At 52.8% G+C, this 26,784-nt stretch overlaps 1 protein-coding gene across 1 annotated transcript in view; it reads left to right on the top strand.

Annotated features, from left to right (window-relative positions):
• The window catches only part of LOC109530038 (titin-like), a 213,785-nt gene that overhangs the window by 61,673 nt on the left and 125,328 nt on the right, over positions 1-26,784 (top strand). The window contains 29 exon segments of the mRNA XM_019893583.1: positions 9,614-9,895; positions 10,546-10,824; positions 10,906-11,187; positions 11,285-11,563; positions 11,943-12,230; positions 12,545-12,823; positions 12,937-13,218; positions 13,304-13,582; positions 13,755-14,042; positions 14,135-14,425; positions 14,608-14,898; positions 15,532-15,819; positions 16,019-16,123; positions 17,397-17,682; positions 17,786-17,969; positions 18,039-18,122; positions 18,557-18,824; positions 19,177-19,440; positions 20,068-20,277; positions 20,366-20,443; positions 20,548-20,574; positions 20,945-21,001; positions 22,665-22,709; positions 23,434-23,496; positions 23,576-23,644; positions 23,724-23,786; positions 23,851-23,898; positions 24,012-24,685; positions 26,559-26,765. Of these exon segments, the coding sequence (XP_019749142.1) occupies positions 9,614-9,895; positions 10,546-10,824; positions 10,906-11,187; positions 11,285-11,563; positions 11,943-12,230; positions 12,545-12,823; positions 12,937-13,218; positions 13,304-13,582; positions 13,755-14,042; positions 14,135-14,425; positions 14,608-14,898; positions 15,532-15,819; positions 16,019-16,123; positions 17,397-17,682; positions 17,786-17,969; positions 18,039-18,122; positions 18,557-18,824; positions 19,177-19,440; positions 20,068-20,277; positions 20,366-20,443; positions 20,548-20,574; positions 20,945-21,001; positions 22,665-22,709; positions 23,434-23,496; positions 23,576-23,644; positions 23,724-23,786; positions 23,851-23,898; positions 24,012-24,685; positions 26,559-26,765 (6,140 nt within the window).

The raw sequence follows: 26,784 nt of genomic DNA, 5'->3' as shown, positions 1-26,784 counted from the left end.
CAGTGTCCGCCGCCATTCACGAGATGCTGAGGCTGGAGTGCCAGGTGAATGAGGACACTGGTGTGACGGTCATCTGGACCCGGGATGGTAAAAAGGTCCACCAGAGCCTAGAGTGTAAGCAGTCCTTTGATGACAAGGTGGCGGTTCTCGAAATTGCCAAGTCCAAAGTGAAGGACTCTGGCACGTATGTGTGCACCGCCTCCAACGAGGCCGGGAGCTCCTCCTGCGAGGCTCTGGTGACAGTTCAAGGTAAGACTTGACCGACTTGTTAGCCAACGCTCCCACTTTGCATTGCTTCTTCTCCCCGAACAAATGTTTTGAAAACAACCACTCCCCGCAGAGCCTCCTCGCTTTGTCAAGAAAATGGATCCGAGTGTCACGTGGAAGCAAGGGATAGCTGCTCGCTTGCATTGCACCATGAAAGGTTCCCCAGAGCTCCACATCCACTGGTTCTGGAATGAGCGAGAGCTGAGCCCTGGAGACAAACACAAAATGTCTTTCACAAATGGCACAGCCACTTTGGAGATCACCAACGTCCTCGTCACTGACAGCGGCCGCTACACCTGTGAGGTGTCAAACAATGCCGGCAGCGAGAGCTGCAATGCGGCCGTGGCCGTCAAAGGTTTGTCCGAGACATCGCCTTCGTCGCCATTTCTTTTGCGGTTGCATCTGCGTGGACCTCTTCAGTGAGCCCCCATTGATCACCGGGGAGATGTTCCAGACCTGTCACCATTAGAGGCCATCCATGCTGCTTATTTTTCGCTATAACACTGGCGCATAAAACACGACAACATACTTAAGCAGTGCGCATTTTGCACATCTAAATTTTCAAAGCAAACAAAATGATTCGGTCTGGTAACCCCTTCATCCTAAAATGACAAATTAGCATCAATGTTAACCTGTTAACAGAACAGCAACACATACAAAGAGATCTCAGAGCAATAGTCAGGGGCGTGTATTATGTATGTTAATACACGCCCCTGTATGTGTGTATCGTGTTGGGGGTCATGAGTTGGGACTTCTTGCTGTTCATGCCGCATCTCCTCCGGTCGAGCTCGTTGCTGCCTGGCATGTTATGGCGCAAAGTGGCACCGCAGCGAAGCCGTGCAACTCAAAATTGGCACTTGCCCGTACACTGTAAAACAAACCAACACCCCCCAAAAATAAATGAATCAAATAAAAAGGATCCATGATATAGCAGCGGTGTGCAGGATGACCTGCAATGCAGAGGGGGAACATTGTACTTATGCTCTCGACTTGTTCTGATAACAGAGCCGCCATCCATTAAGAAAGAGCTGCAGATGGTGGAGGCGGTGAAGGGCGCCAGCGCTGTGCTGGAGTGCGAAGTCGCAGGAAGTGCGCCCTTTGAAATCACTTGGTCCAAAAATAAGAGGACCATCCGCGGTGACCACAAATACAAGGTCATCTCCCAAGAGCCCGTGTTGAGGCTGGAGATCCAGTCCTTTGAAAGTACAGATATGGGAGAATATCAGTGTGTCGTTTCCAACGCTGTGGGCAAAGTCACCACCAAGGGCTTAGCCAAGCTTAAAGGTTGGTAAAACAATAACGTCTGTTGACCTTCACTCTCTGGCCTCTCGCTTAGCTCCCGGTGGCTTTGATCTTTCTGTAGAGCCACCGACCTTCGCAAAGAGGGTCGAAAGTGTGACCGCGGTGCTGGGAAATGCATTGAAGCTTCAGGGAACCGTCAAGGGGTCGGCCCCCATCGCGGTCAAGTGGATGAAAGACTCTGAAATACTGAGAAACGACGATCCAAACGTCACCATGTCGTTTGAGAACAACGTAGCGAGCTTGTCCATAGCAGTCGTGTCCAGCAGCCACGCCGGCAAATACCTGTGCCATGCCGAGAACGAAGCCGGGCAACAGAAATGTGAAGCTGCTCTGACAGTCCACGGTCAGATGACATCCCCCGCACAGTCTCCTTTGTTCTTCTTGTCTTCTCAGTTGGAAGTGCTGAACGTCTCTCATCATGTGCCAATCTTATCTCAGAACCCGCCAGAATTGTAGAACCAGCAGAGTCCATCAGCGTGACGGCAGGTGATTCGGCCACGCTGGAGTGCACCGTTTCCGGAAGCCCAGACCTTAAAGTCAAATGGTTCAGAGATGGCAAGGAGATGATCAGTGGGCGTAAATATAAGATGAGCCAGAAGGACAATGTTGTCTCCTTGAAGATTCTCAACGCAGAAAAGGGGGACACGTCCGTGTACAAGATGGAGCTCACCAACAAAGTTGGGAAAGACCAGTGCACGTGCTCTGTGACAGTTCTAGGTTTGCTTTGCCGTAACCTCTTCAGTGTGATTGTGTGTGAGGGACTTTGATGGAGAGCGGTCAGTTTTTCCTTCTTCTTATGACCACTAACACCCGCAATACCTTCTCCTCGACATGCAGACCGCATAATGCCACCGCACTTCACCAAGGTCCTAAAACGGGTCGATGGTAACATCGGCAGCGACGTCTCACTGGAGTGTAAAGTGTCCGGGTCCCAGCCCATCGCCGTCGCTTGGTTCAAAGATGAACGGGAAATTGAGTCCGGAGCCAGATTCCGGCTGGAATTCAAGGAGAGCTCTGCCACACTAGGCATCGGCCAGCTGGAGAAATCCGACTCTGGCGTTTATAAATGCAGAGCCACCAACTCGGCCGGCATGAAAGAAACCAGCGGCATACTTTACGTCAAAGGTGTGATTGTGTCTTGCGCTGTCTTGTTATTGGTTCGATGCGAATGTAAAGTGCATTTTTCCGTCTCGCTTGTGGCCTCCAGAGCCGCCGGTGTTCACAGCGACACCCGACGACCAGGATGTTGTACCTGGAACGACAGTTTGCCTTCAGACTGCTTTCACTGGAACCCCTCCTCTGTCTGTGAAGTGGTTCAGGGAAGACAGGGAAATGAGCAGTGGAGGCTCTTGTTTCATCAAGAAAGAAGCCTCCGTGAGCACTCTGGAGCTTTCCTCCGTTAAGCCCGGCGACTCCGCTAAATATACGTGCCAGGTGTCCAATGACGCCGGCAAGGTGGACTGCACCGCAGTCCTCTTTGTAAAAGGTGCCCGCCGTCGTACGCGCGAACATCCCTGTTTCACGCTAGCCTGAGTCCTAATCCCCATTCACCTCTTCTCTCAGAACCTCCTGCCTTTGTGATGAAGCCCGAGGCCACCAGGCTGGTGGTCAGCGGCAGCCCAGTCAAGTTGCAGTGCAAAGTGACGGGCAGTCCTGTCATAGGTTTTAGGTGGCTGAAGGATGGCATGGAGATCAGCCATGGTCCTAAATACACAGTGACCTCCGTGGATTTGGTGGCCTCTCTGGAGATAGTCAATTGCGCTGTTGAGGACAGCGGAGACTACGTGTGCATCGCTACCAGCGACGCTGGCAGCGACTCTTGCGGTAGCACGGTCACGGTCAAAGGTTCGTCCTCTTTGCGGTAGCACTTTACCCGCCGTTCCGGACAGACTTTTAGGGTGTTAAGATAAGATAAGATATCCTTTATTTGTCCCACACTGGGGAAATTTACAGGCAATTGAGGTGCTCTGATGACGCAGGAGTAAGCCAACACCAGTTCTGGTAGTGTGTTTTGCGCAGTTCGATTGAACATGTTGGCTGCTCCGTTGTGTTCTTCTGTAGAGCCCCCGGTGTTCGCTCGCTTCTTGGAGCCCAAGGATGTGGTGAAGGGTTCTGAAATGATTCTGGAGGCCCAAGTCTCTGGTTCGGCTCCATTCACTGTGTCCTTTTACAAAAACACCAAGCTGGTGAGGAACGACAAGAGACACAGGATCACTGTGGAGCAGGACCTAGTGGCCCTTCAGGTGCTGGCTTTGGAGGTTGGAGACGTGGGCTCGTACCAGTGTGCGGTGGAGAACGAAGTGGGGAAGGCCGCTTGTGAATGTCAAGTCACTCTTAAAGGTCAGTTCAGATGATCTCGCGTCGACTTTGTGCACAGGATCAAAACTTTTACTGCCCCTGTCGTGCAAGCTACCTGTCAGACACTCTTTTGAATATCTTTGCTTATTCTGCTTTGACACTCCATTGTCATTTTACTTGAGAACTTGTTTTTTTTTGTTTTTTTTTAATGATCTAACACAAGGCATGATGATTAATTCTGTTGTAGAACCTCCTTCGTTTTTGAAAAAGCTGGAGAATGTCAGTGGCTTAGTTGGCAGCCAAGTGTCTTTGCAGTGCACCCTGAAGGGCTCGGAGCCCATAGCCGTCACCTGGCTCAAAGACAACTATGAGCTGAAAGAGGCCGAAAATGTTCAGATTCGGTATGAGCACCAGACTGCCGTGCTGCAGATCACCGAGCTTCACAGCAAGCATGGCGGCAAATTCTCATGTCACGCTCAGAATCAGGCGGGGAGTCAGACCTGCTCTGCCGTTCTGACCGTGAAAGGTCAGTAGTCCTCCACATCCAAACTCTTGCCTGAACCTCAAGCAGTCAATGCACCTCCAACCGGGTTCGCCAGACCACATCCAGCATTGGCAAACTCATTTAGTTGTGACTTTGAAAACCATTTATATGTGTAGTTACCTCCTCATATTATTATTTGTGATATACTCGCTTGCCCCAGCATTTGATTGTCCCCAAAGGTGTCTCAGAAAAGTTCCAGGACTGGTGTCAGAAAGGATTTCTTTTCAACTCAAATGGAGTTCTCCCCTCCAACGTGGCTCAACGTAGGCGTTGCGGCAGGGCAACTTGTCATTGCTTCAGTATGACATACTCATGACGCACCAGGTCACAATGACCACCCTACAGCTCCTTGCTCAAAAGAACATTGCCGTCCGACTTTACCTCCCGACTCACCTGACCTGGCGCCATCTGATCATTTTGCCTCTTTCCCAAGCTCATGTGTGTTATCAAGGTTTTGAAAACGGGGAAGACATCCAAGAGAGCTGTGACAATTCCTCCCTGGAGTGCATGTAGGCGTAAGTGTGTTAGATTCCAGGGGATTGACTTCAACGAGGACAATGGGAAGTTTCAAGTTTGTCGTTTCGATTTCAAATCAGTCCTGGAACTTTTTGGGTGCAGCACGTGTAAATATAGAATTTGAAATGATGGAAAATTGTGCCACGCGAGTATCTATAAATATTGGTCAATGTGTCGAGAAGGTCCCTGGTGCAATATCACGTACGTACCTGTAGACTGAAGTGAATCAGCTAGTTAGCCAGCGAGGATCAGAGTCAATTTCTAAGTTGTGTTTGTGTTATGTGGACCCCTACAGTCTGTTCGTGCCTAGTTCCTAACAAGTGGAGGGCAGTTCAAAAACTGACTCCGGCGTCTCTTGGTGGCAGCGCGGTCATAAGAGCTCTTCATCTGCTCCGATGTAGCGTCTCTGAGTCTGTGGAAACTTTGCTGACTTATTGTTCTTCACGTCTTAGAACCGGCTAAGGTCACAGAGGAGGCAAAGTCCATCAGTGTCACTCAGGGGGATCTGGCTACCTTGGCGGCCAGGTTCTCGGGCACCAAGCCACTGAAGGTGCGCTGGCTGAAGGCCGGCAATGAGCTGGTCTCCGGCCACAGATACAAAGTACAAAGCACAGACTCCAGCTCTGTGCTAAAAATCAATAAAACAGACAAAAGTGATGACGGCGACTACACCTTGGAGGTCTCCAACGATGTCGGTCGGAGTTCTTGCAAGGCGACGCTCACCATTTTGGGTCCGTTGACAACATGCGTGCGAGATCTCTTAACACGGGGTTCGGCCTGGATGCGCGCCCTATTCCTAACCTCTTTGTTTTCTCCACATCAGATCAAATCGTTGCGCCGGCATTCACGAGGAAGCTGGAGCAAAGCGAAGGTATCAAAGGCTCCTTTGCACATCTAGAGTGTGTGGTGTCGGGCTCCCTGCCCCTCAGCATCCAGTGGTACAAAAACGAAAAACGGATCCAGACGGACGACAAACACAAGTGCACCTTCTTTGAGAATGTGGCTTTCCTGGAAATCTCCAATCTGGACAGCAAAGATAGCGGAAGCTATGCCTGCATCGCTAAGAACAAGGCGGGAAGCGCCCAGTGCTCGGGCACCTTGTTTGTCAAAGGTTTGAGTCTCTTTTGCCTGGGGCAGTTTTAGAACCACGCCGAGCCGGTTCACAACTATGGATTCTCTACTTTTCCAGAGCCTCCCTGCATTATCGAACCGCCAGAATCTATCGATGTTCTGCCCGGCTCAAAGGTCCATTTCAGTGCTTTGGTCTCAGGCACGCCACCACTGACCATAAAATGGTTTCAGAACCAGAAAGAGATCTTGTCCAGCGCCGACTGCCTGGTGACAAAGGACAATGCATCGACTTCTTTGGATCTCTTCTTTGTTAAGACTTCAGACTCCGGTGACTATGTCTGTGAGGTTCACAACGACGTGGGCTCCGTCTCCTGCCAGGCCACCCTCTTTGTCAAAGGTTTCTCACCAGAGCTACTTCCTCTTCCGTCCGTCGGTTCACACGTTGTGTCAGTCATTTAAATAAAAAAGAAGCAGCCAAAGTTCTAAAATATTGACAACAGAGGACCCACCAGGACCACGAGTGCTGCCGTGGCTCCTTGAATTGTTTTATGTTCAAATGCATAGGTGAACCGATTGTTCACAAGACTTAAAAGTCTTAGGTGATAGACCAAAGTTGACAAACGTGAGATTTGTAGGGTTGAAAGGCAAACTCAAGTCTTCCTTTTGAGGTCTCTCTGACACACATGCCTGTGATTGCTTCCCCTCACAGAACCGCCAAAGTTCACACGTACGCCAGCGCGCTTGTCTGTGATCCGACCGGGTCAGACTCAAATGTTTGAGTGCCAAGTGAGCGGCACACCCGAGATAGACGTCTACTGGTTCAGGGAGGGCTCCGAGATCAGCCCCGACAATCGCCACCAGATGGCCTTCGTCAACTCCTCGGCCACCCTGGAGTTGTGCGGAACCACCGTCAATGACAGTGGAATGTACTTCTGCGAAGCTCGCAATGAAGCGGGAAGCGAGAGCTGCAGCATGGAACTGCAGGTCAAAGGTCAGTTCAGTCGCACGTCTCAGTGGCTGCTGTAGGGTTGCAAGTCCTGAGAGGATGACTGTGTTGTTTCCCGACGTCAGAGCCGCCCGTGTTTCTGCGAGAGCTGACGCCGGCTAGCGTTGTGACGGGCTGCGGTGCCTGGCTGAACTGTCAACTCGCCGGCACCGCTCCCTTTGAGATCACGTGGCACAAAGACGGCAAGGAGCTGAAAGCCAGTGCTAAACACGCCCTCTCCCTGGTCAACGACACGGTGGGCCTGGAGATAAACAAATGTGACACCGGCGATGTTGGGGAATACCAGTGCACTGTCGCCAATGAGGTCGGAAGTTGCAGTTGTAAGGCCGCGCTGAGCCTCAAAGGTTGGTCCGTTTAGAGTTGAAATGTTCTCAGGTTCTCGTCGACGGACAGAATTAATATCCGTTTTTCTGAAACAGAACCACCAACCTTTACCAAAAGAATGCAAAATGCCACTTGCGTTGTGGGTAAGAAGGTGGTTTTTGAGTGCGTGGCGGACGGCTCTCCGACCATTTCTGTACAATGGCAAAAGGACGGGAACTGGATTTTGGACGATCCAAAGATTGAGAGAACATTTGAGAACAATGTGGCCACGCTCAGGATCCCGGAGTGTGAAGCGGGTCACAGCGGGTCTTACACTTGCCAGGCCGTGAATGACGCCGGCCAGGATAGGTGTGTCGCCACCCTGGCCGTCCAAGGTGCTCACCCTTCACCGACCGACCTCTCCTTTGCGATCCTGGTCTGATGCTGGACCTACCGTAACTTTGTGACTTTACTGACTTGCAGAACCTCCTCAGATCTCAGAGAAACCTGAGTTGGTGAAGGTGACGTCTGGAGATCCGGTCAGTCTGGACTGTAAGGTAACTGGCTCACCAGAGCTCAAAGTGCGCTGGCTAAAGGAGGGCAAGGAGCTTCAGTCTATCAGGCAACACAAGCTGAGCTTTGAGAACAACATCAGCAGCCTGAAGATTAAGTCAGTGCAGAGAGAGGACGAAGGAGACTATGTGTTCGAGGTGTCCAACCACATCAGCAGCTGCAGTTGCACGGTCAAAGTGGTTGTGTCAGGTTGGTGTGAAGAGGATGGTGAATGAAGAACACCCTGACATCTGAACCGGATCATCACTTTGCGTTTGTTCTCCTGGCTACAGAACAAGTCGTCCCGCCGAGCTTCATCAAACCCCTCCGAGACATGCGGGAGATTCTGGGCTCTTTTGTCCAGATGGTTTGCAAGATATCTGGCTCCATTCCCGTCTCCGTAGAATGGCAGAAAGACGGCACCAAGATCTCCAGCGGCGTCAAACACAAACTGATTCAGCAAGAGAACTCTGTGAGCATGGAGATCGAGCACTTAGAGGTTTTAGATGCAGGTTCCTACTCCTGCAAACTCAGCAACTCTGCGGGAAGCTGCCAGTGCGTCGCAACGTTAAAAGTCAAAGGTTAAACCCGCTTTTGGATTGCTACCTTGATCCTCAACTTGAGGACCGCTTTGAGAGCCTGCTCCGTTTGCTTATGTGCAGAACCCCCGAGCTTTGTCACCCTGCCAGAGTCCCAGGCGACCGTACCCAATGCAACCGTGCGTTTCAAAGGGACGTTCAAGGGGACGCCGCCCTTCAGTGTCAAGTGGTTCAAGGATGATTTGGAGCTGATGACGGGGCCCACTTGTCTCATGGGGCTGGAGGGGCTCTCCTGCTTCCTGGAGCTCTACTCCGTGGGCGTCACCCAGAGCGGGGTCTACTCATGCCAAGTCAGCAATGATGCCGGTTCCGTGCACTCCAGCGCGGACTTGACGGTCAAAGGTTGGACAATCGTCTCGTCGCTGTGTTTTGTGTGGCGTCGTCAGTGTTGGCGTTGGCGCAGCTTTGCCGTCATGCGGGTCTCTTTCTTCTGTCTTGCACGTGGGTCGACCATCCCCCGCTCCACACGACATCATTTCCGCCGTGCCCTGCAACTCCCCTCGCTCGCTTCAGCGCCTTATATCCTTCAAAGTTGAATGGAGGCAACTCGACTATTTTCGCTGACAATTTGCCTTTGCTTCAAAGGCTTCTTCACTTTGATGTTTGGGGTCCCCCTAGTTAGGCCTTTGCTGAGTGTGTGCCCTGGGGCTCGTCCCAGTAGGATTATTGCCACCCGGTATGTCTGGCTCACCTGCCTGGCGAAAGCGACGTTGTGGCCACCTTTCCCATATGGGGAGACAATCTTTGGGGGAGAGATGGCGTGAACCTCCCGGGCCCTTCCAAGTTGGACACAGGTGGCCTCTTTCACGCCTCGTTTAAGTTCGTCTTCTCGGTCCAGAATTTGGTCGTAATTGTCCTCAAAGGAATGCCCCCTTTTTTTTTCTCTGCGATGCAAACGACGTGCAAATTCAACTGTTTTCTTCATCGGTTAAGAGTCACTCCGCACTACGCTGCATCAACAACAGTGCGGGGTTTGCTTCGAAGGAGTTTGTCCTTGGAGCGAACAAGCTTTTGTGTGACAGTGTTGCTGAGTCTGAAGTGTGGCAAACAATCAAGAGTCCAATTGCCTCCCGTTAACTTTTCGGATTGCCGTGACCTGAATGACAATCTCCACAGACATTCCGCCGGCTAATGCTAATGTTTTGGCCTTTCCAGAACCACCTGAGTTTGTGTTGAAACTCCCGGCCAGTAAGTGTGTGAAGCGGGGCGAGCCACTGCGCCTGGAGTGCAGGGTCACCGGTACCGGACCCATCAAGGTGACCTGGTACAAGCAGGACACCAAGCTAACGGACAGCGGCAACTGTAGCACGTCGTTCGTGGACTCGGTGGCCACCCTGGAGCTGCGCAGCGCTGGCTTTGACGATGACGGAGTGTACACGTGCGAAGCTCATAGCGACGCCGGCAGTGTCAGCTCTAGCGCCACCGTGACTGTGCAAGGTTGGTTTTTCACTGACTTCCTGTCAGTGACTCGCTGATCGCAGAGCTGAAAGCTGTCGTCCATTACGTAGCGCTCTGTTTTGCACAGCCAAATAACTCTGCGTTCGTCTGACTTGAACTTGACCTTTACCGCTTGAAGGTTGCAGACCACCTTTTGTCATCCTAATACTTTGTTTTGGGGTTTTGTTCCATACCGCTTGCACTTGTCAGGGTTAATGGGGCTAAGTGGATTCGATCCAAGATGGCATCGGGTGAGGGGTGGAGCACATCTTGGACTGGTTGCCAGTCAATCACAGGGCATGTAGTCCAAATTCAATTTTTTCAAATTCCATCCATCCATTTCTTATCGCACCTATCCCCACTCGAGGGTTGCGGCTGGGCTGGCATCCATCCCAGCTGACTTTGGGCAGAGGAACGGATCACTCTGAACTGGTCGCCAGTCAATCGCCAGGACACATATAGGCAAACAAGCATTCGCATCGCATTTTGTCTTCGATGGTACGTGGGACGAAGCTCGAGTATCCAGAGAAAACCCACGCAACCACGGGAAGACCGTGCAAACGCCGTAGCTTTTCGTATTTCAGCTTTAAGACTTTACACCACCCGTATGCCTCTTGCGCCTCTGTAATGACGTGCTGGTGTTCCCGTAGACCCGCCATCATTTGTGAAACTACCGGAACCGGTAGAGGGGCTGAAGGGGAAGGATGTGAGTCTCTACTGCGAGATGAGCGGCACAGCCCCCTTCCAGACTGCCTGGTTCAAGGAGGGCAAGCCCCTGATGCAGAGCAGAAAGCACAAGATGTTGAGCGCGGGCAACTCGGCCACGCTGCACATCATTGGGCTTGAACCCGCCGACGCCGGCCGCTATGAGTGCAAGGCATCAAACCCCGTCGGCAGCGACACCTGCCAGGCGTCAGTTAAACTCAGAGGTCTGTGGACTTCAAAGCATCGGGTGCGGAAGCAAGGTTCGATCGCTTTCCCTTGCTGACTGCTTTGTTGGTCTTCTCCAGAGCCTCCGTCCTTCACGGAGAAACTGTCCAATGCGACGGTGGTTCTGGGACAGGAGGTGAGTCTCTTGGCCACCGTCGCAGGCTCCGAACCCATCGCCGTGTCCTGGGTTCTGGGCAAGGACCACATACTTAGGGACGACGACAACAGAAAAATCAGCTTTGAGAACCAGCGGGCGTCTCTCAAAGTCTTTTCGGCTGACTCAGCCACAGCCGGCCGGTACACCTGTCAGCTGCGCAATGACGCCGGGAGTACCGAGTGTTTTGCAAACGTGACTGTTCTAGGTTGGTGACCGAATAATTCTCTCTCTCTCTTTCTCTTCATTCTCCGGGAAGCGGGACTGGTTTTAAACACCTTGTGCTCCGTGTTGGTCGCTTGCAGAACCCGCCAAGATTGTGGATAAGCCCGAAAGATTGAGCGTGACAGCTGGCGACGTTGCCGCCCTGGAAGTCAAAGTGTGCGGCACCCCAGAGCTGGTGCCCAAGTGGTTCAAGGATGGCGTGGAACTGGCCTCTGGCAGGAAATACTCAATTTCTTTCTCCCGGATGATCTCCCGCCTGAACGTGCTGGCTGCGGAGAAACTGGATTCTGGAGAATACACATTTCAGGTCATGAACGAGGTCGGGAAGGACCTGAGCAAAATCAGTCTGACTGTTTTAGGTTGGTGCCACTTCCTTTTATGTTTCGAGTCGCGTTTCCTAAGGTGGTTATGTGTCTGTGTTGACTTGTGTCTTTGACCTTTTTATCTCCATCTTTGATGTTTCAATTCAGCCTTTATGTGCTTGTGTTGTTTCCTTTTTATGTGTTTTAAAAGGGGAATTTTGCGACGAGCTTGAATGTTTCGTTGTCCTAAACTTGACGAGGCTTTACGAGGGTGATGTGCGCCTGTGTCGCTTTCTTTTGACATTTCAGCTCATGTGACGCAGTTTGTAGACTCGCCACCTAGATCGGGGTCTTCTTTTTTGACTGTCGTCACAAACTGAGAGAGAAAGCGAGCCTGGCGGTATCCCACCTTTGTGTCGTCTTTCCCTCCCGACAGACAAAATTGTCCCGCCTTCCTTCACGAGAAAACTGAAGGACTGTAACACGGTGGTGGGCAAAGCCGGCGAGATGGAGTGCAAGGTGTCGGGCTCGACCCCTTTCACCATTTCCTGGTACCGCGATGACGAGGAACTCCGCAGCGGGCCCGCCTGCGACATCTCCTTCAGTGACAACAGCTGCACCCTCAGGCTACCAACCCTCAAGCTGTCCGACTCGGGACGCTACAGGTGTAAGGCCGTCAACGAGGCGGGATCCAGTGAGACAAGCGCCACCTTGGACGTCAAAGGTAAGCAGACGTTCGAGGTTCACCGTTTCTCGTTCATTTGCCACCGCGTGAGGTGTATCGTGTGACTCAACGACAGACAAGCAAACATGCAATGCCGTCAAGAGCCCGCCCGGTTTGGCCAGTTCAATGCCCGATGAGATTGACTTTGGTGATGGCCTGGCATGAGTTCTTCCGTTCTTTTGTTCCCGTCATTAGATTTGTCCGTACGTTAAAATGAACGAGAATCCGAAGTCAGATGGGTGCTTGGGTTCATCCAGCCCCCCTCCACCCCCCCGACTAGATTTGCTGTCATCGTGACTTGTTCTTGTCGGCAGAGCCGCCGTCTTTCGTGGTTGCGCCGGAGCCGGCCGAGGCCACGCCGGGCTCGGATGTCGCCTTCTCGGCCATCGTAAAGGGCAGCGCCCCCCTCAGGGTGAAGTGGTTCAGGGGGGCCGCGGAGCTGGAAGCCGGGCGGGACTGCGACTTCTCGCTGAAGGACAACCGGGTCCTCCTGCAGCTCTACCGGGTGGACAGGAGTCACGCCGGGGAGTACACGTGCCAGGTCGTCAATGACGTGGGCCAAGAGAGCTGCCCCGTCAACCTCCTGCTCAAAGGTGTGTGTGTGTGTGTGTGTGTGTTGTGCGCGTGTGTGCGTGTGTTGCGCGCGTCACCACGGACCGAGTGGATTGTGACCGACACCCGGCATCCCCTCGTGTCCCTCTTCCAGAGCCGGCTTTGTTCGTGCAAAAGCTGAAGGACGTGTCTGTGGAGAAAGGCAAACCTCTGAGGCTGGAGTGTACGTACTCGGGGACGCCCGAGATCTCGGTGAGCTGGTTCAAGGACGAGCAGCCGGTGTTTGCGTCGTACAAATACAACCTGAGCACGACGGAGAGCGCCTGCATCCTGGAGTGCCTCAGCACAGAGGACAAGGAAGCCGCCGGAAAGTACGCCTGCCGCGTGGCCAACGATGCCGGCAAGGATGAATGCCGGGCCGCCGTCACCATTCTGGGTAAGTGCACGAATCGCGCCGCCCATTGAGAACGGCGACGGTACAGGTCAATACCCAGGATTTTGATTTTGTCTCCTTCTCGCAGAGCCGCCGTACTTCCTGGAGCCCCTGGAGCCCATGGAGGTGACGTCCGGCGACGCCGTCTGCCTCAAGTGTCACGTGGCGGGCACCCCCGAGGTCAAAGTGTCCTGGTTCAAGGGCGATGGCAAGGTGCGCTCCAGTGACACCTGTAGGCTGGAGTACGGCAAAGGCGTGGCCTGCCTCAAACTCAGCAAGGCCACCAAGGCCGACGTGGGCGAGTACACCTGCAAGGCCGAGAACAAGATCGGGACGGCCGCCTCCACGTGTCGCCTCAGCGTTCAAGGTCGGTCACCTGTGCCAGATTTTGCGCAATTTGTCGATTTAATTTCGGGAATTCTTCACCCTTCTACGAGTGGTACGAGGACCACACACGAGCTTCTGAACGGTGGCAGACTGATGGGCGCCTTTGAGCGCAGGGTCAGGATCGTTGACTGACGTTGGCTTCCCTTCCTCAGAGGCCAAGACCCCGCCGAGCTTCCCGAAGAAGATCGTGAGCCTCCAGCAGACGTTGGGCTCTACGGTCCGTTTCGAGTGTCGCGTGGCGGGCTCGTCCCCTCTGGACGTTTCCTGGCTGAAGGATGGCGAGCCGGTGCGGGACGGCGATGAATTTTCGGCGCTCTACCACGACAACACAGCCGCGCTCACCATTACCCGCAGTGAGATGAGGCACGCCGGGGAATACGCCTGCGTGGCCACCAACAGTGTCGGCTCAGCATCGTGCAGAGCAAAGCTCACCCTGCTAGGTCGGTGCCGGAAAAGATCTGCAAAGTGAAAAACGAAACAAATAAGCGAAGAAAAATAGGCGCGCCGATTCCAATCCTCCCTCTCTTCGCAGAACCGCGGTACCCGCCGGTCTTCGACAGGAAGTTGTCGGCGACGCAGGCGGTGACGGTGGGCGAAAGCGTGGAGCTGGAGTGTCACCTGACCGGCTCCGTCCCCATGAAGGTGACCTGGTCCAAGGACCACAAGGACATCCGCAGCGGCGGGAATTACAGGATCCGCACGGAGGATAACACCGCCCAGCTCAGCATCGTCAAGGCCGACAAAGGCGACACGGGAAGATACTCCTGCCACGCCACCAACGATGTCGGGAAGGACTCCTGCTCCTGTGATGTCACAGTCAAAGGTTTTGGTCCAAACCACTGGTCTTTGCATCCCATCCCCAATCTCTGTGTCCTTTCTGCCCTCTTCGCCCCACCCGCCCCACCCCCTGGTCTTTGTGCTCCCCCCATCCCCTCCCGGTCTTTTCATCTCTTCCCGTCCCTCCGGTTTGGTCTGTACGACTCATGGCCCTTGTCTCGTTCGTAGAGCGAAAGAACCCTCCGATATTCACCAAGAAGCCATCTGAGGAACTGGAGGACATCGAGGGCCGCCTGGTCAAGATGGAGGCCCGGGTGTCCGGGTCCCAGCCCATGTCCGTCCTCTGGCTCAAGGACGGCGCCGACATCTCGGCCTCCGACGATTACGACTTTAGCTTTAAGAGCAACGTGGCCGTGCTTTGCATCAAGAACAGCCAGCGCGATCACAGCGGACGATACAGCTGTCAAGCGACCAATGAGGCGGGACAGGCAGAGTGCGGCGTTACCCTCAAAATCTCTGGTCAGTTCGCCCTCACCGCGAAATGGAGGATGTGGAACCGGCAATGTCATGCTCACTGATACAGTATGTTTGTGAGAGCGTTCACTCGCGTGACGAACGTCGGAGCTTTGTGAGCATTTTCCACCAATATGCCGGAAAGAATGAAATGGATCATCTTTTACGTTCGCATTTTCCGAAATGGAGCTTACAATTGCAACTTCCCAAAGAACTGACTTTGTGACACGTTACTGGCATCTCTGCTTCCTAGTGTGATCGTAGCATAGCAACATTTATTTCTTTATTTTATTCATACTTAACATGGCTTTTTTTAAGATGTCGTCAGTATGGTTCATCAAATTAGCTTACGTTTAATAGCATGGCCGACCTTGAAGGTTGACCTGCTGGATCCTCTGATAACATGGCAAGCTTTAATTTTCTTAGCGTTTTAGGTTGATGAGCATTTCCACCAGTCTAACAGTTAGCATGCTGAATAACGCGGCTAACATTCAGTATTTGACAAATAACGTGGCTAACAAGGTGGCTTTGTTAGCGTCTTTAATAGCATGGCAAATGATTGAGCTTTGTTAAGCATTTGTTGCTCATAAAATATGTTTGGTGCGGCGCCAGCTAATGTGTACGCCCTTACACCCGCAGAGGCGAAGTCTGCCCCGGTGTTTGACGTCCCTCTGAAGTCCACGGCCGTGACCGAGGGCGAGCGTCTGAGCCTGCGCTGCCACGTCCGCGGCTCGCCTCCTCTCCGGATCCAGTGGATGAAAGACCGAAAAGAGCTGACGCCGTCCGCCACGTCCGACGTCACCTTCTCGGACGGGACGGCCTGCCTGGAGATCGCCGCGGCGACCCGTCGCGATGCCGGCGACTACATCTGCAAGGCCGCCAACGACGCCGGAAGCGAGCTGTGCCGCGCCAAAGTCACTGTCAAGGGTAAACGGAGCCGCCTGCTCTTTCGGATTGTCCGTATTTTGTTTTTTGCAATCTCTGAAGGCGGCAAAAATACTCGGTCGAGAAGTGCGATCCATGTTTGACAAGCGAGTCACCGTCAGCGTCGGGAGGTACTGGACAGACGCTTGTCAGCCTTCCCTGGTCTTACCGTTTGTGTTGTTGGTTGTTTTTGTCGTTCAAGAAAAAGAAGCCGAGGTGACGGATGCGTTTGCTGAGGTCTCTCCCACCAAGAAGCTGGACCAGCTTTTCTTCATCCAGGAGCCCAAGGGCACGCACGTCACCGAGAGTGAGACACCCGCCTTCCTCCTCCTCCTCCGCTAGGACATTGCAAGACACTGGAAAAAAATCCGCCGCAAAAAACAAAACAAAACAAGCAACAACAACAAAACTGCGCCACATGAACGGGCACCCGGACAATGTCTCACATCATATGCAGAAATGTTCCACTTTGCTCGTATTTAGTTGCAAACAAGGTTGTAAAATAATCAAGATGGAAATGAAATCAAATAAAATCAAGAGGGTTAAAAAAAAAAAAAAAAAAAACACGACATTTTGCCTTTGGAAACATAAAAGTCGTTGTAATTGTTGCGTTGCAGTGCTCTGTTTTTTTGTCGATTCGTTTCATCTGAACTTTTGGGGTTGAGTTGCATATATTTCAGTATTACCCTACGGAAGAAGGAAAAACACGACATTTTGCCTTTGGAAACATAAAAGACGGAAGAAGGAACGTCGAACGTCGAACCTGCATTTGCGATTTGTCGGTTCCTTCCGGACTTATTTGGACCTTCATTTTTATCATGCACTCAACAAATAATCCTTGTGTGATAAAAACTGTAATCAATCAAAGCAAAAGTCAAAGGAAGCATTTTCGAGAGAAATCAAAACTAATAAAAATGAACCAACTCGCTCTCAACGCGAGCAATAGCTGGATTTGAAAAATAAAAGTAAGTGTTGTGGGGAGCAGGAGATAACATGCGCGGCAGATGAACTCTGCGTTTCGGCTCGCCAGCAAGTCAGGCGCTTGCCCTGCACGTGTAGGGCGGCTCGTGATTGGCCAACACAAGATTTGGATATTCTCAAGCAATCAGAATGACATTGGTTGTTCGTTTTATGGCATCTTCCTGGCGTACAAAACTCGATTTAAGCACGTCTGACTGCAACGCGTGCAGGCTAAAGGGCGGGGCCTCTTCCAAACGTCACGAGACAGAAAATATCAGCCAAATACGATTGTCGTTGGGAGGCTTTCTGCTGCCGCGTGTTTCCCTTGCAATGATTTAGCTGAGACGCAAACGTGACCGACAAACTGTGGAGAATGTTCCGCAGGGTTTGGCGATAGGATCAGGCACTTCTGCATATGTTTGACGTCACTCGCACTTATTGACAAGCCTGCGCCTTGCCCGAAATGAACAAAGGCACCAACGCTCAACCTTCCGACGGTGTCAAAAAGACGAGCGCTTTGCACACGCACGCTGGACAGTTCACGATAAGAAGCCGCCCGCGCAGTAGAAGTGGACGCAATCGGCCGGAATTAATACAGAGACACTGCGTTCTCCCTGCAGAGGGCACCGCCACCTTCATCGCCAAGGTGGGCGGCGAGCCCATCCCCAGCATCAAGTGGATGAAGGGCAAGTGGAGGCAGTTGACCCAGGGCGGCCGCATCTCCATCGAGCAGACGGCCCGGGAGTCCAAACTGGAGATCCGCGAGGTGACCAAGTCGGACTCCGGCCAGTACCGCTGCGTGGCTTCCAACGCGCACGGCGAAATCGAGTGCGCCGCAGACCTCCACGTCGATGAGAAAAAGGCGGCCGCCCAGCTAGAAGGAGACCTGAGAGCCAAGCTCAAGAAGTCAGTCCGTGGGCCGGCAGCGCACCCCCCCACCACCACCCCCACCCCTTTGAGAATCATCACGGCAGTGCTTCAACCTGAATCTTTTTGCGTGTGTCTTTAGGACCCCGTCCAAACAGAAGAGCCCCGAGGCGGATGAGGACATTGACATTATCGAGCTGCTGAGAAACGTGGACCCCAAAGAGTACGAGAAGTACGCCCGCATGTACGGTATTACCGACTACCGGGGTCTCCTCCAGGCCATTGAGCAGCTCAAGCAGGAGAAGGGTGAAGAAACTGGAAGACAAGTGAGACACGCCGCCCCGCATGCCGCCATTGGTGACTTGAGCTTCGCCTAAGCGCTGCTTGTTTGACAGGAAGTGGAACGTGCACCAAGAGAGGTGGACGAGGACATGGCCAGGCTGGTGGCCGACCTGCAGAAGAGGATGGAGCGGACAGAGGTCGGTTGACAACATGTCTTTTTTGTTTTTTGGGAGGAGCACTGACTTCATTCGAGGATCTACTTCCTCATCTTGAGGAGCAATTTTTTTTTTGCACATGAATCTCTGGGGCCTGAAGCAAGGCTTTCATTAAACAGTTATACAAGTATGACAATGTAAGAAATGAACATTTGGTTTCCTTTTTGATAGAATCAACATTTTTTATTTCTTGAAAGTGTCTAGCAGCAGCAAATTGTTTTTCAGTGGAGCAATTTCAAACACAAATACAAAAATCAGTTGGAACTTTGATGATCGTACTAGTCCAAGCATATGCTGCCATATTCTCTTTTCTGTCCTTTGGCCTCCGACAGGGCTGAAGGATAACTGTGATCGGTCCATAGTTCATGGACTTTAGTCAACCGTATGTCTTAGGTGTCCTCTTGTCTGTCCTCAAGCCCGTAACTGTGGTGAAGGACATCTGTGACCAGTCCGTCCTAGTGGACGAGGAGGCTCTGTTTGAATGTGAGGTGAAGATCAACTACCCCGAAATCATGCTGTCCTGGTACAAGGGCACCCAGAAACTGGACACCGGCCTCAAGTACCACATCAGCGTGAGTGGAGAGCGCCATCTGCTGAAAGTTAAGGGTTGCCAAGTCGCGGACCAGGGCAACTACCGGGTGGTGTGTGGACCTCACATCTCCAGTGCCAAGCTCACCGTTACCGGTCAGTTCTGCAAAACAATCATGATTACAGATGGTCAGTACTGTCAACAGCTCATAGTCTGTGGTCTGTAGCCCATTGTTCATAGTATGCAGTCCGCTGCCCAAAGTTCAAAGTCTCTAGCCTGCAGTTTATAGTCCATAATCCACAGACCATAGTCAGTAGTGCCTTGGCCGCAGTCCATTTTCCAAAATCTAAAGGCCATTTATCATAGGCCATAGTGCATGGTCTACAGATTAGAGTTCAAAGAACGCAGTCCATACTCCACACTTGATATGAAATAGTCCGTAGGCCAAAGTTCACCCGCCGTAGTCCATAGTACTGACCCAAGCCTCCACGTTCTTGATTCTTCCAGAGGCTGTGGTGGAGACGCACCTTCAGGACACGTCGGGTAAGGAAGGCCAGTCATGTACTTTGTCTTGTCAGTTGTCCATCCCCAATGCGGAAGCGCAGTGGTTTAAGAATGGCCAGGAGTTAGACACCAAGCGGGGCAGGTTCAAGACTGAGGTCAAACACAAGCTTCAGAAGCTTCATATCAAGGACTTGAAGCCCGAAGACCAGGGCCGCTACACCTGCAGGTACCTGCACCTGCAGTCCTCTGCGGACCTCTGGGTGGAAGGTTGGTACCTAGTCCAAAAACCTTCCGATTGGTCCTTGATTAATCTCTTCTGACACCGCCATCATCATCATCATCATCATCGTGTCTCCCTGACTAATCCCAACTTGTTGTCATCGTTCTCTTCTTGAATTCCTGGGGACGGTCATCCATCCTCTCTCATGTCACTCCCTTGCTTGTGCTCCCTCTTGGACTCTTGGTCAGTCACCGCCCTCGGACGGGTCCCTCCTAACCCCAGTGTGGCTGTTGTGTGCTTCGCTTGGAATGCGTCGGTCCAACCTCCCCAACGGCCCTTCCCCTACTCACCTCTCACAAGACCGCCACCCTAAGGCGGGTTCCTCCCAACCCCAGCGTGGCTGCTGTGTCCTTTCTGTGTCTGCCACCCTCACAGTGCTCCTCTCCTCAGACAACAGTCATCCTTTACCCTCAACTCTCCCCGCATTCTCACCATCATCTCATCGCCTCATTTGTCGGACCGCTCGCAGTCCGTCTCTCTGCCATGCTAACGACATCCCTCCTAATTTTCTGGTCTTCCCACCCTCCCTCACTGTCACCCAGTGTGGATGTTGTCCCTCGCCGGGCCTCGCGCCACCCTCTCACCCCGCTGCCGTCCGTCTTTGTCTGTTGTAGCTGAGCAAATTCATTTCACCAAGCGCATCCACAACGTGGAGGTGAACGAGCGTCAGGCGGCCACCTTCGAGTGCGAGGTGTCCTTCGACAATGCGGTGGTGTCCTGGTACAAGGACACCTGGGAGCTGAGAGAAAGCCCCAAGTACAACTTCCGCAGCGAAGGCCGAAGACATTTCATGGTCATCCAAAACGTGAGCGTGGAGGATGAAGGTGCGTAGTAGCGCGCCGGCCCAGGTCCCCCATGCCGGCACATTTGACTGTTTTTCATGACCGCCAACCAGTGACTTCTCTCACATAGGCGTGTACTCCGTGATTGTGAGGTTGGAACCCCGGGGCGAAGCAAAGAGCAGCGCTGAGCTCTATTTGTCTGGCAAAGGTACCCCACAGCACTACCTTTGACCACCCTCAGATTGACACTCTTGTTGTGTTTGACACCACCTTCTTCTTCTTCATCTTCTTCTTCACCCCCCTTTCTCACAGAGATCCAATTAGCCATGGTTCCCTTTGGTAAGTACTTTCTTTTCCAGAGCACAAAATCCTGGTCTTTGGCCGTCTTTCAAAGTTGAGCAAAGGACCCGACCGCATGACTCACATCTTGAACTCACACAAGCTGCGTTAGTGGCAAAGACGGTTAGCGGTTCACTTCCCCAACCTGGGGTCTTGCTTTGGGAGATATACGCGAGCTTTAAGTCACCCATCATGACTTGATTCATTCATCCTACTAGTGAATGCAGGAATGTACTCTGAGCACATGAACAATTCGCCCATGTTCTGAACACACGATGAGACAATGAAGGAAAGCGCTGTGAAATGGACCAATTAATGATTGCTGTGAACACGGGGTTTGCGAATAACGAAGAAACAAATTGTTGTGTAGATGTACAAGACGTTCCTGTGGAGAGGCCCGAAGCGCCTTCGTCGGTGGACGTTCAAGGTAAGACTGATCTCCACATCATATTGGCATGTTTGTGACCCACTCTGGCTAAGGAGCTCGCGTCGTTGCAAGGATTTGTTTGGGCTTATCGACAAAAATAGACCGGACGGCGGGAAAAAATAATCACCCAAAATACCCTCCTGAGGTCTCTTTTTGCGTTTCCCAGCAGCCCAAAACCTAAAATTGTCACCGAAAGGTATGAAAAGAAGATATTAGTATTAGTGTGGTCCTCGCCGACCGGTAGCGAGCGTGTCTTGGAAAACCTGCAAACTTGCTCTCCAAATCACCCCGAACTCCTTGCCTCAGATGCATTTTACAAGTCATTTCGAGAAATGCACATAGCAACCAATAAAAACCGAAAGGACAACATCATGTCAAAGGGACGCACGGCCGTGTTTTGAGCTTGAGCCACAAGTGGCAAGAATAAAACAAGAAAACTACGGCTGAAGATGAACCAGGAGATGAGTTGTCAGTCTAATGGGATCTTGAAAGGCTGACTCGGCAGTTTTGACCGATTTCAACCTTCCCCAGCTTGTAAAGGGCTCAAATCTCGGCCTCCCATTGGAATTTTTTTCCCACAGACAATGGTCTTTTTTTGGCGTGAAGAGAAAAAAATATTACTTGACTGACAGTTTCGGTTATCATTTCAGCCCTCATCGGAGCTGTCACTAGTTCCTGGTGACATGTCATCAAAACAGCTGACCGGGTCGGGCAACCTTCCAAATAAGGCTCCCCGACCCAAGGCTGCGCTGCAACCCCCCGACTACCGCTGTCCCAGGTGTGTGGGGGCATATAAGCCCCCTCGTCCGCGCCTCTTCAACCCTCCCGCCCCAAAAGAAAAAAAAACAAAACACCATTGTTTGGGGAAAAAAACCTAATTTAAGCATAAGTAGACAAGAGGAACGTCATAGCGCTGTTATCAGAAGGCTGATATTGTCCTCTCTGGCACAGCAAACGACTCCATTTCTGCCAAAGATCTGACCGACGCCCCGCAGCAAATGTCCCAGAGGGGCAAGCATATGGAGATATTTGCAAAAGCAAATTGCGTTGAGAATTTTTAGCCAGAGCCGGTCACATTTGTAAATAGAGTAAACCCCGGCATATTAGCGGTTGAGCAATCACAAATGTGCAGTTTTTTTAATCCTTTTTTTTTTTAATCGTCCTCTGTTGTTGGCGCTTTCTGCGCAATCAAATCATGACCTGGTTGCCATCTGGTGGAGTGGTGCTGTTGTTGTGGACCCCGATTGACTGGCGTCATTCTTTCATCTGCATCTGGGATCACCCTTAACATGCTTTGTGAATGTGAAAGTGTTTCCGCTACTCTTTTACCTATTTTGTGCAAAAGTATTCATCTGACAATTATGTATCAATGCCAAAAGGGGGCTTGAAATGACATCTTGCCGTCGTCTGTGTCAAGAATTTGTTTGGCCTTGTGGGACATCACGCCCATTTGCACGAAGGCATGATTGAGGTGTGCATGCAAGCTCAAGTTCTTGATGAGCCCCATGCGGGGGCAATTTCCGCTGCAGGATCATGGAAATGCTTTCTTTTGGCAATTGCAGTCACTCCCTACACCACGTGAAAATGCTGGGGTTTACTCGACATCAAACTGTAATGAGTTTGTGATACAACAGAGATGACATTTCTTTTCTCTTTGTTCAAGAATCTGCTGAGTTTTATCATTATGAGGAAGAAATTGAGCCTGCAGGTATTCACACTTTTCTCCCCATTATCATTATCATTCACATTCCACATCATTCATAACATATTGATGCTTGATGCTGTTTATTCGACGTGCTTGAAATTTGGTAAAAAATTGGGCGAAACCCTGAGGCGGCGTTCATCACTGAAGAGTGCCTGGAAAAGAAACAATTGAAACGGTTGCTTCCAAACACAAGGGAAGACATTCTGGATCATTCTGGGCATGCCTTGTGGGAACATTTTATTCTTCTACTCATGCCTGACATGTCTTCTAAATTTCACTTGGCTAAGTCAGAGCGGTGTCGGGGGCTGAGTTGCTTTCAAGGACCACAAATGGCATAAAATGCTCCCTTGAAAGAAGATTGGTCAACATCATGTTTCTTCTGGAGGCGTTTTTGTAGGTCGACTCATGATAGACATGCCCAGCAAGTGTCAAGGTGCGAACTAAAAGTTGTATCCATTGAGGAATTACCACACAACTTGAAAGAGTGGGGGGAGGGGGGAACACCCTCCTCCACCACGACTGAAATGGCCCCTAATTTGTCAAAAGGTTCTTTTTTGGTCATCTTACATCACCTCTTGTTTGGTGACTTAGCCAGACAAGGGGGTCCTTCTGTCCCTCTTCTTGCCTTCTGGACCCTGGCGGTTCTTGTCGAGGGGCCTGTGATATGTTCCCTCTGAATTTCAAAATAAAATTGATTGCGGAAAAAAAACACTTGTCTCTCTGGCAGTTACCGTCCAGGAAATATTGGAGAGCCAGGAAGTGGAAGTGAAAGAGGAAATGCTTTCCAGAGGTACCAAGACTTCGAAGAAGTCCTGCTAGTGTCTTCTTTGGTATCTTCTAGCTAACTTGATTAGTTTTTCCTTTCCAAGTGGCCAAAGGCCAGGAGGAGCAGAGAGTGGAGCTAGCAGCAGAAAAGGAAGAAGCGGCCCCCCCGCAAGGTGAGCAACCCACACTGCGGGTCACTTAGCATTGACCGCCTTAGCCAGCAGGTGACTGACAGAGTTGTGAATGTCACAGTGACCAAAGTGGCAGAGGAGGTTCGAATGGAGAAGAAGAAGAAAGTCCTCACCCCGGTTAAAGGTAGTTTGTTCTCTTTGACGATCAATTTCTGATCAGTCGCTTATGTGCTTGAATGTCTCCAAAGAACCAGAAGAAGTCGCACAGCTGCCGCCACTGCAGGAGCCAACGAAAGGTACTTGTTATTGCTTCCTGTAGCCTCTCACCTCTTATTGATTGTCCTGTCTGTCTGTCACTAACATCTCTCCGAGCCCTTTTGCGCTAATTTCTGTATTGCCTACCCCGAAGACGAGCCCAAGTCGCCTGTACTGGCAGAACCTAAAAAGCTTCCACCTGAAGTCAAGACGGTGGTGAAGCCCGATCCCGAGCTGGAGCTCAAAGTCAAGCCAGTGGCAAAGCCTGAGCCGGAGCCCATCGTCAAGCCAGTGGTAACGCCTGAGCCTGAGGTTGAGCCAGAGATTAAAGTCAAACCGGTGGCGAAGCCCAAACCGGAGCCTGAACCGGAGCCCAAAGTCAAGACGGTGGCGAAGCCCAAACCAGAACCCGAGCCAGAGCCCAAAGTCAAGCCGGTGGCGAAGCCCAAACCGGAGCCCGAGCCAAAGCCCAAAGTCAAGCCGGTGGCAGAGCCCAAACCGGAGCCCGAGCCAAAGCCCAAAGTCAAGCCGGTGGCAGAGCCCAAACCGGAGCCCGAGCCAAAGCCCAAAGTCAAGCCGGTGGCAGAGCCCAAACCGGAGCCCGAGCCAAAGCCCAAAGTCAAGCCGGTGGCAGAGCCCAAACCGGAGCCCGAGCCAAAGCCCAAAGTCAAGCCGGTGGCAGAGCCCAAACCGGAGCCCGAGCCAAAGCCCAAAGTCAAGCCGGTGGCAGAGCCCAAACCGGAGCCCGAGCCAAAGCCCAAAGTCAAGCCGGTGGCAGAGCCCAAACCGGAGCCCGAGCCAAAGCCCAAAGTCAAGCCGGTGGCAGAGCCCAAACCGGAGCCCGAGCCAAAGCCCAAAGTCAAGCCGGTGGCAGAGCCCAAACCGGAGCCCGAGCCAAAGCCCAAAGTCAAGCCGGTGGCAGAGCCCAAACCGGAGCCCGAGCCAAAGCCCAAAGTCAAGCCGGTGGCAGAGCCCAAACCGGAGCCCGAGCCAAAGCCCAAAGTCAAGCCGGTGGCAGAGCCCAAACCGGAGCCCGAGCCAAAGCCCAAAGTCAAGCCGGTGGCAGAGCCCAAACCGGAGCCCGAGCCAAAGCCCAAAGTCAAGCCGGTGGCAGAGCCCAAACCGGAGCCCGAGCCAAAGCCCAAAGTCAAGCCGGTGGCAGAGCCCAAACCGGAGCCCGAGCCAAAGCCCAAAGTCAAGCCGGTGGCAGAGCCCAAACCGGAGCCCGAGCCAAAGCCCAAAGTCAAGCCGGTGGCAGAGCCCAAACCGGAGCCCGAGCCAAAGCCCAAAGTCAAGCCGGTGGCAGAGCCCAAACCGGAGCCCGAGCCAAAGCCCAAAGTCAAGCCGGTGGCAGAGCCCAAACCGGAGCCCGAGCCAAAGCCCAAAGTCAAGCCGGTGGCAGAGCCCAAACCGGAGCCCGAGCCAAAGCCCAAAGTCAAGCCGGTGGCAGAGCCCAAACCGGAGCCCGAGCCAAAGCCCAAAGTCAAGCCGGTGGCAGAGCCCAAACCGGAGCCCGAGCCAAAGCCCAAAGTCAAGCCGGTGGCAGAGCCCAAACCGGAGCCCGAGCCAAAGCCCAAAGTCAAGCCGGTGGCAGAGCCCAAACCGGAGCCCGAGCCAAAGCCCAAAGTCAAGCCGGTGGCAGAGCCCAAACCGGAGCCCGAGCCAAAGCCCAAAGTCAAGCCGGTGGCAGAGCCCAAACCGGAGCCCGAGCCAAAGCCCAAAGTCAAGCCGGTGGCAGAGCCCAAACCGGAGCCCGAGCCAAAGCCCAAAGTCAAGCCGGTGGCAGAGCCCAAACCGGAGCCCGAGCCAAAGCCCAAAGTCAAGCTGGTGGCGGAGCTCGAGCCAAAGCCCGAAGTCAAGCTGGTGTCGGAGCCCAAACCGGAGCTTGAGCCAAAACCCAAAGTCAAGCCGGTGGCGGAGCCCAAACCGGAGCCCGAGCCAAAGCCCAAAGTCAAGCCGGTGGCGGAACCCAAACTGGAGCCCGAGCCAAAGGCCAAAGTCAAGCCGGTGGCGGAGCCTGAGCCAAAGCCCAAAGTCAGACCTTCCTCCCCAGATCCCTTTGCCAATCTCACTTTGTGCCCGAGTCACATTCTTCATTTTATCGCCTCTGCAATTATGTTTCCTTTCAGGATTTGACCACCATGGAGACGGGCAATCCTCAAAATTAAAACTCAAGCACAACTCGCCGGTGGCGGAGCCCAAACTGGAGCCCGAGCCAATGCCCAAAGTCACGCCAGTGGCAGAGCCCAAACCGGAGCCCGAGCCAAAGCCCAAAGTCAAGCCCGTGGCGGAGCCCAAACCGGAGCCTGAAGCAAAGCCCAAAGTCAAGCCCGTGGCGGAGCCCAAACCGGAGCCTGAAGCAAAGCCCAAAGTCAAGCCCGTGGCGGAGCCCAAACCGGAGCCTGAAGCAAAGCCCAAAGTCAAGCCCGTGGCGGAGCCCAAACCGGAGCCTGAAGCAAAGCCCAAAGTCAAGCCCGTGGCGGAGCCCAAACCGGAGCCTGAAGCAAAGCCCAAAGTCAAGCCCGTGGCGGAGCCCAAACCGGAGCCTGAAGCAAAGCCCAAAGTCAAGCCCGTGGCGGAGCCCAAACCGGAGCCTGAAGCAAAGCCCAAAGTCAAGCCCGTGGCGGAGCCCAAACCGGAGCCTGAAGCAAAGCCCAAAGTCAAGCCCGTGGCGGAGCCCAAACCGGAGCCTGAAGCAAAGCCCAAAGTCAAGCCCGTGGCGGAGTCCAAACCGGAGCCCGAGCCAACGCCCAAAGTCAAGCCGCTGGGGGAGCCCACACCGGAGCCCGAGCCAGAGCCCAAAGTCAAGCCGGTGGCAGAGCCCAAACCGGAGCCTGAGCCAACGCCCAAAGTCAAGCCGCTGGTGAAGCCCACACCGGAGCCCGAGCCAGAGCCCAAAGTCAAGCCAGTGGCGGAGTCCAAGCCAG

This window comes from Hippocampus comes, unplaced genomic scaffold (genome assembly GCF_001891065.2).
Source record: "Hippocampus comes isolate QL1 unplaced genomic scaffold, H_comes_QL1_v1.1 scaffold189, whole genome shotgun sequence".
In the NCBI taxonomy this organism is placed as follows: domain Eukaryota; kingdom Metazoa; phylum Chordata; class Actinopteri; order Syngnathiformes; family Syngnathidae; genus Hippocampus; species Hippocampus comes.
This window is presented reverse-complemented; position numbering and strand designations above follow the sequence as displayed.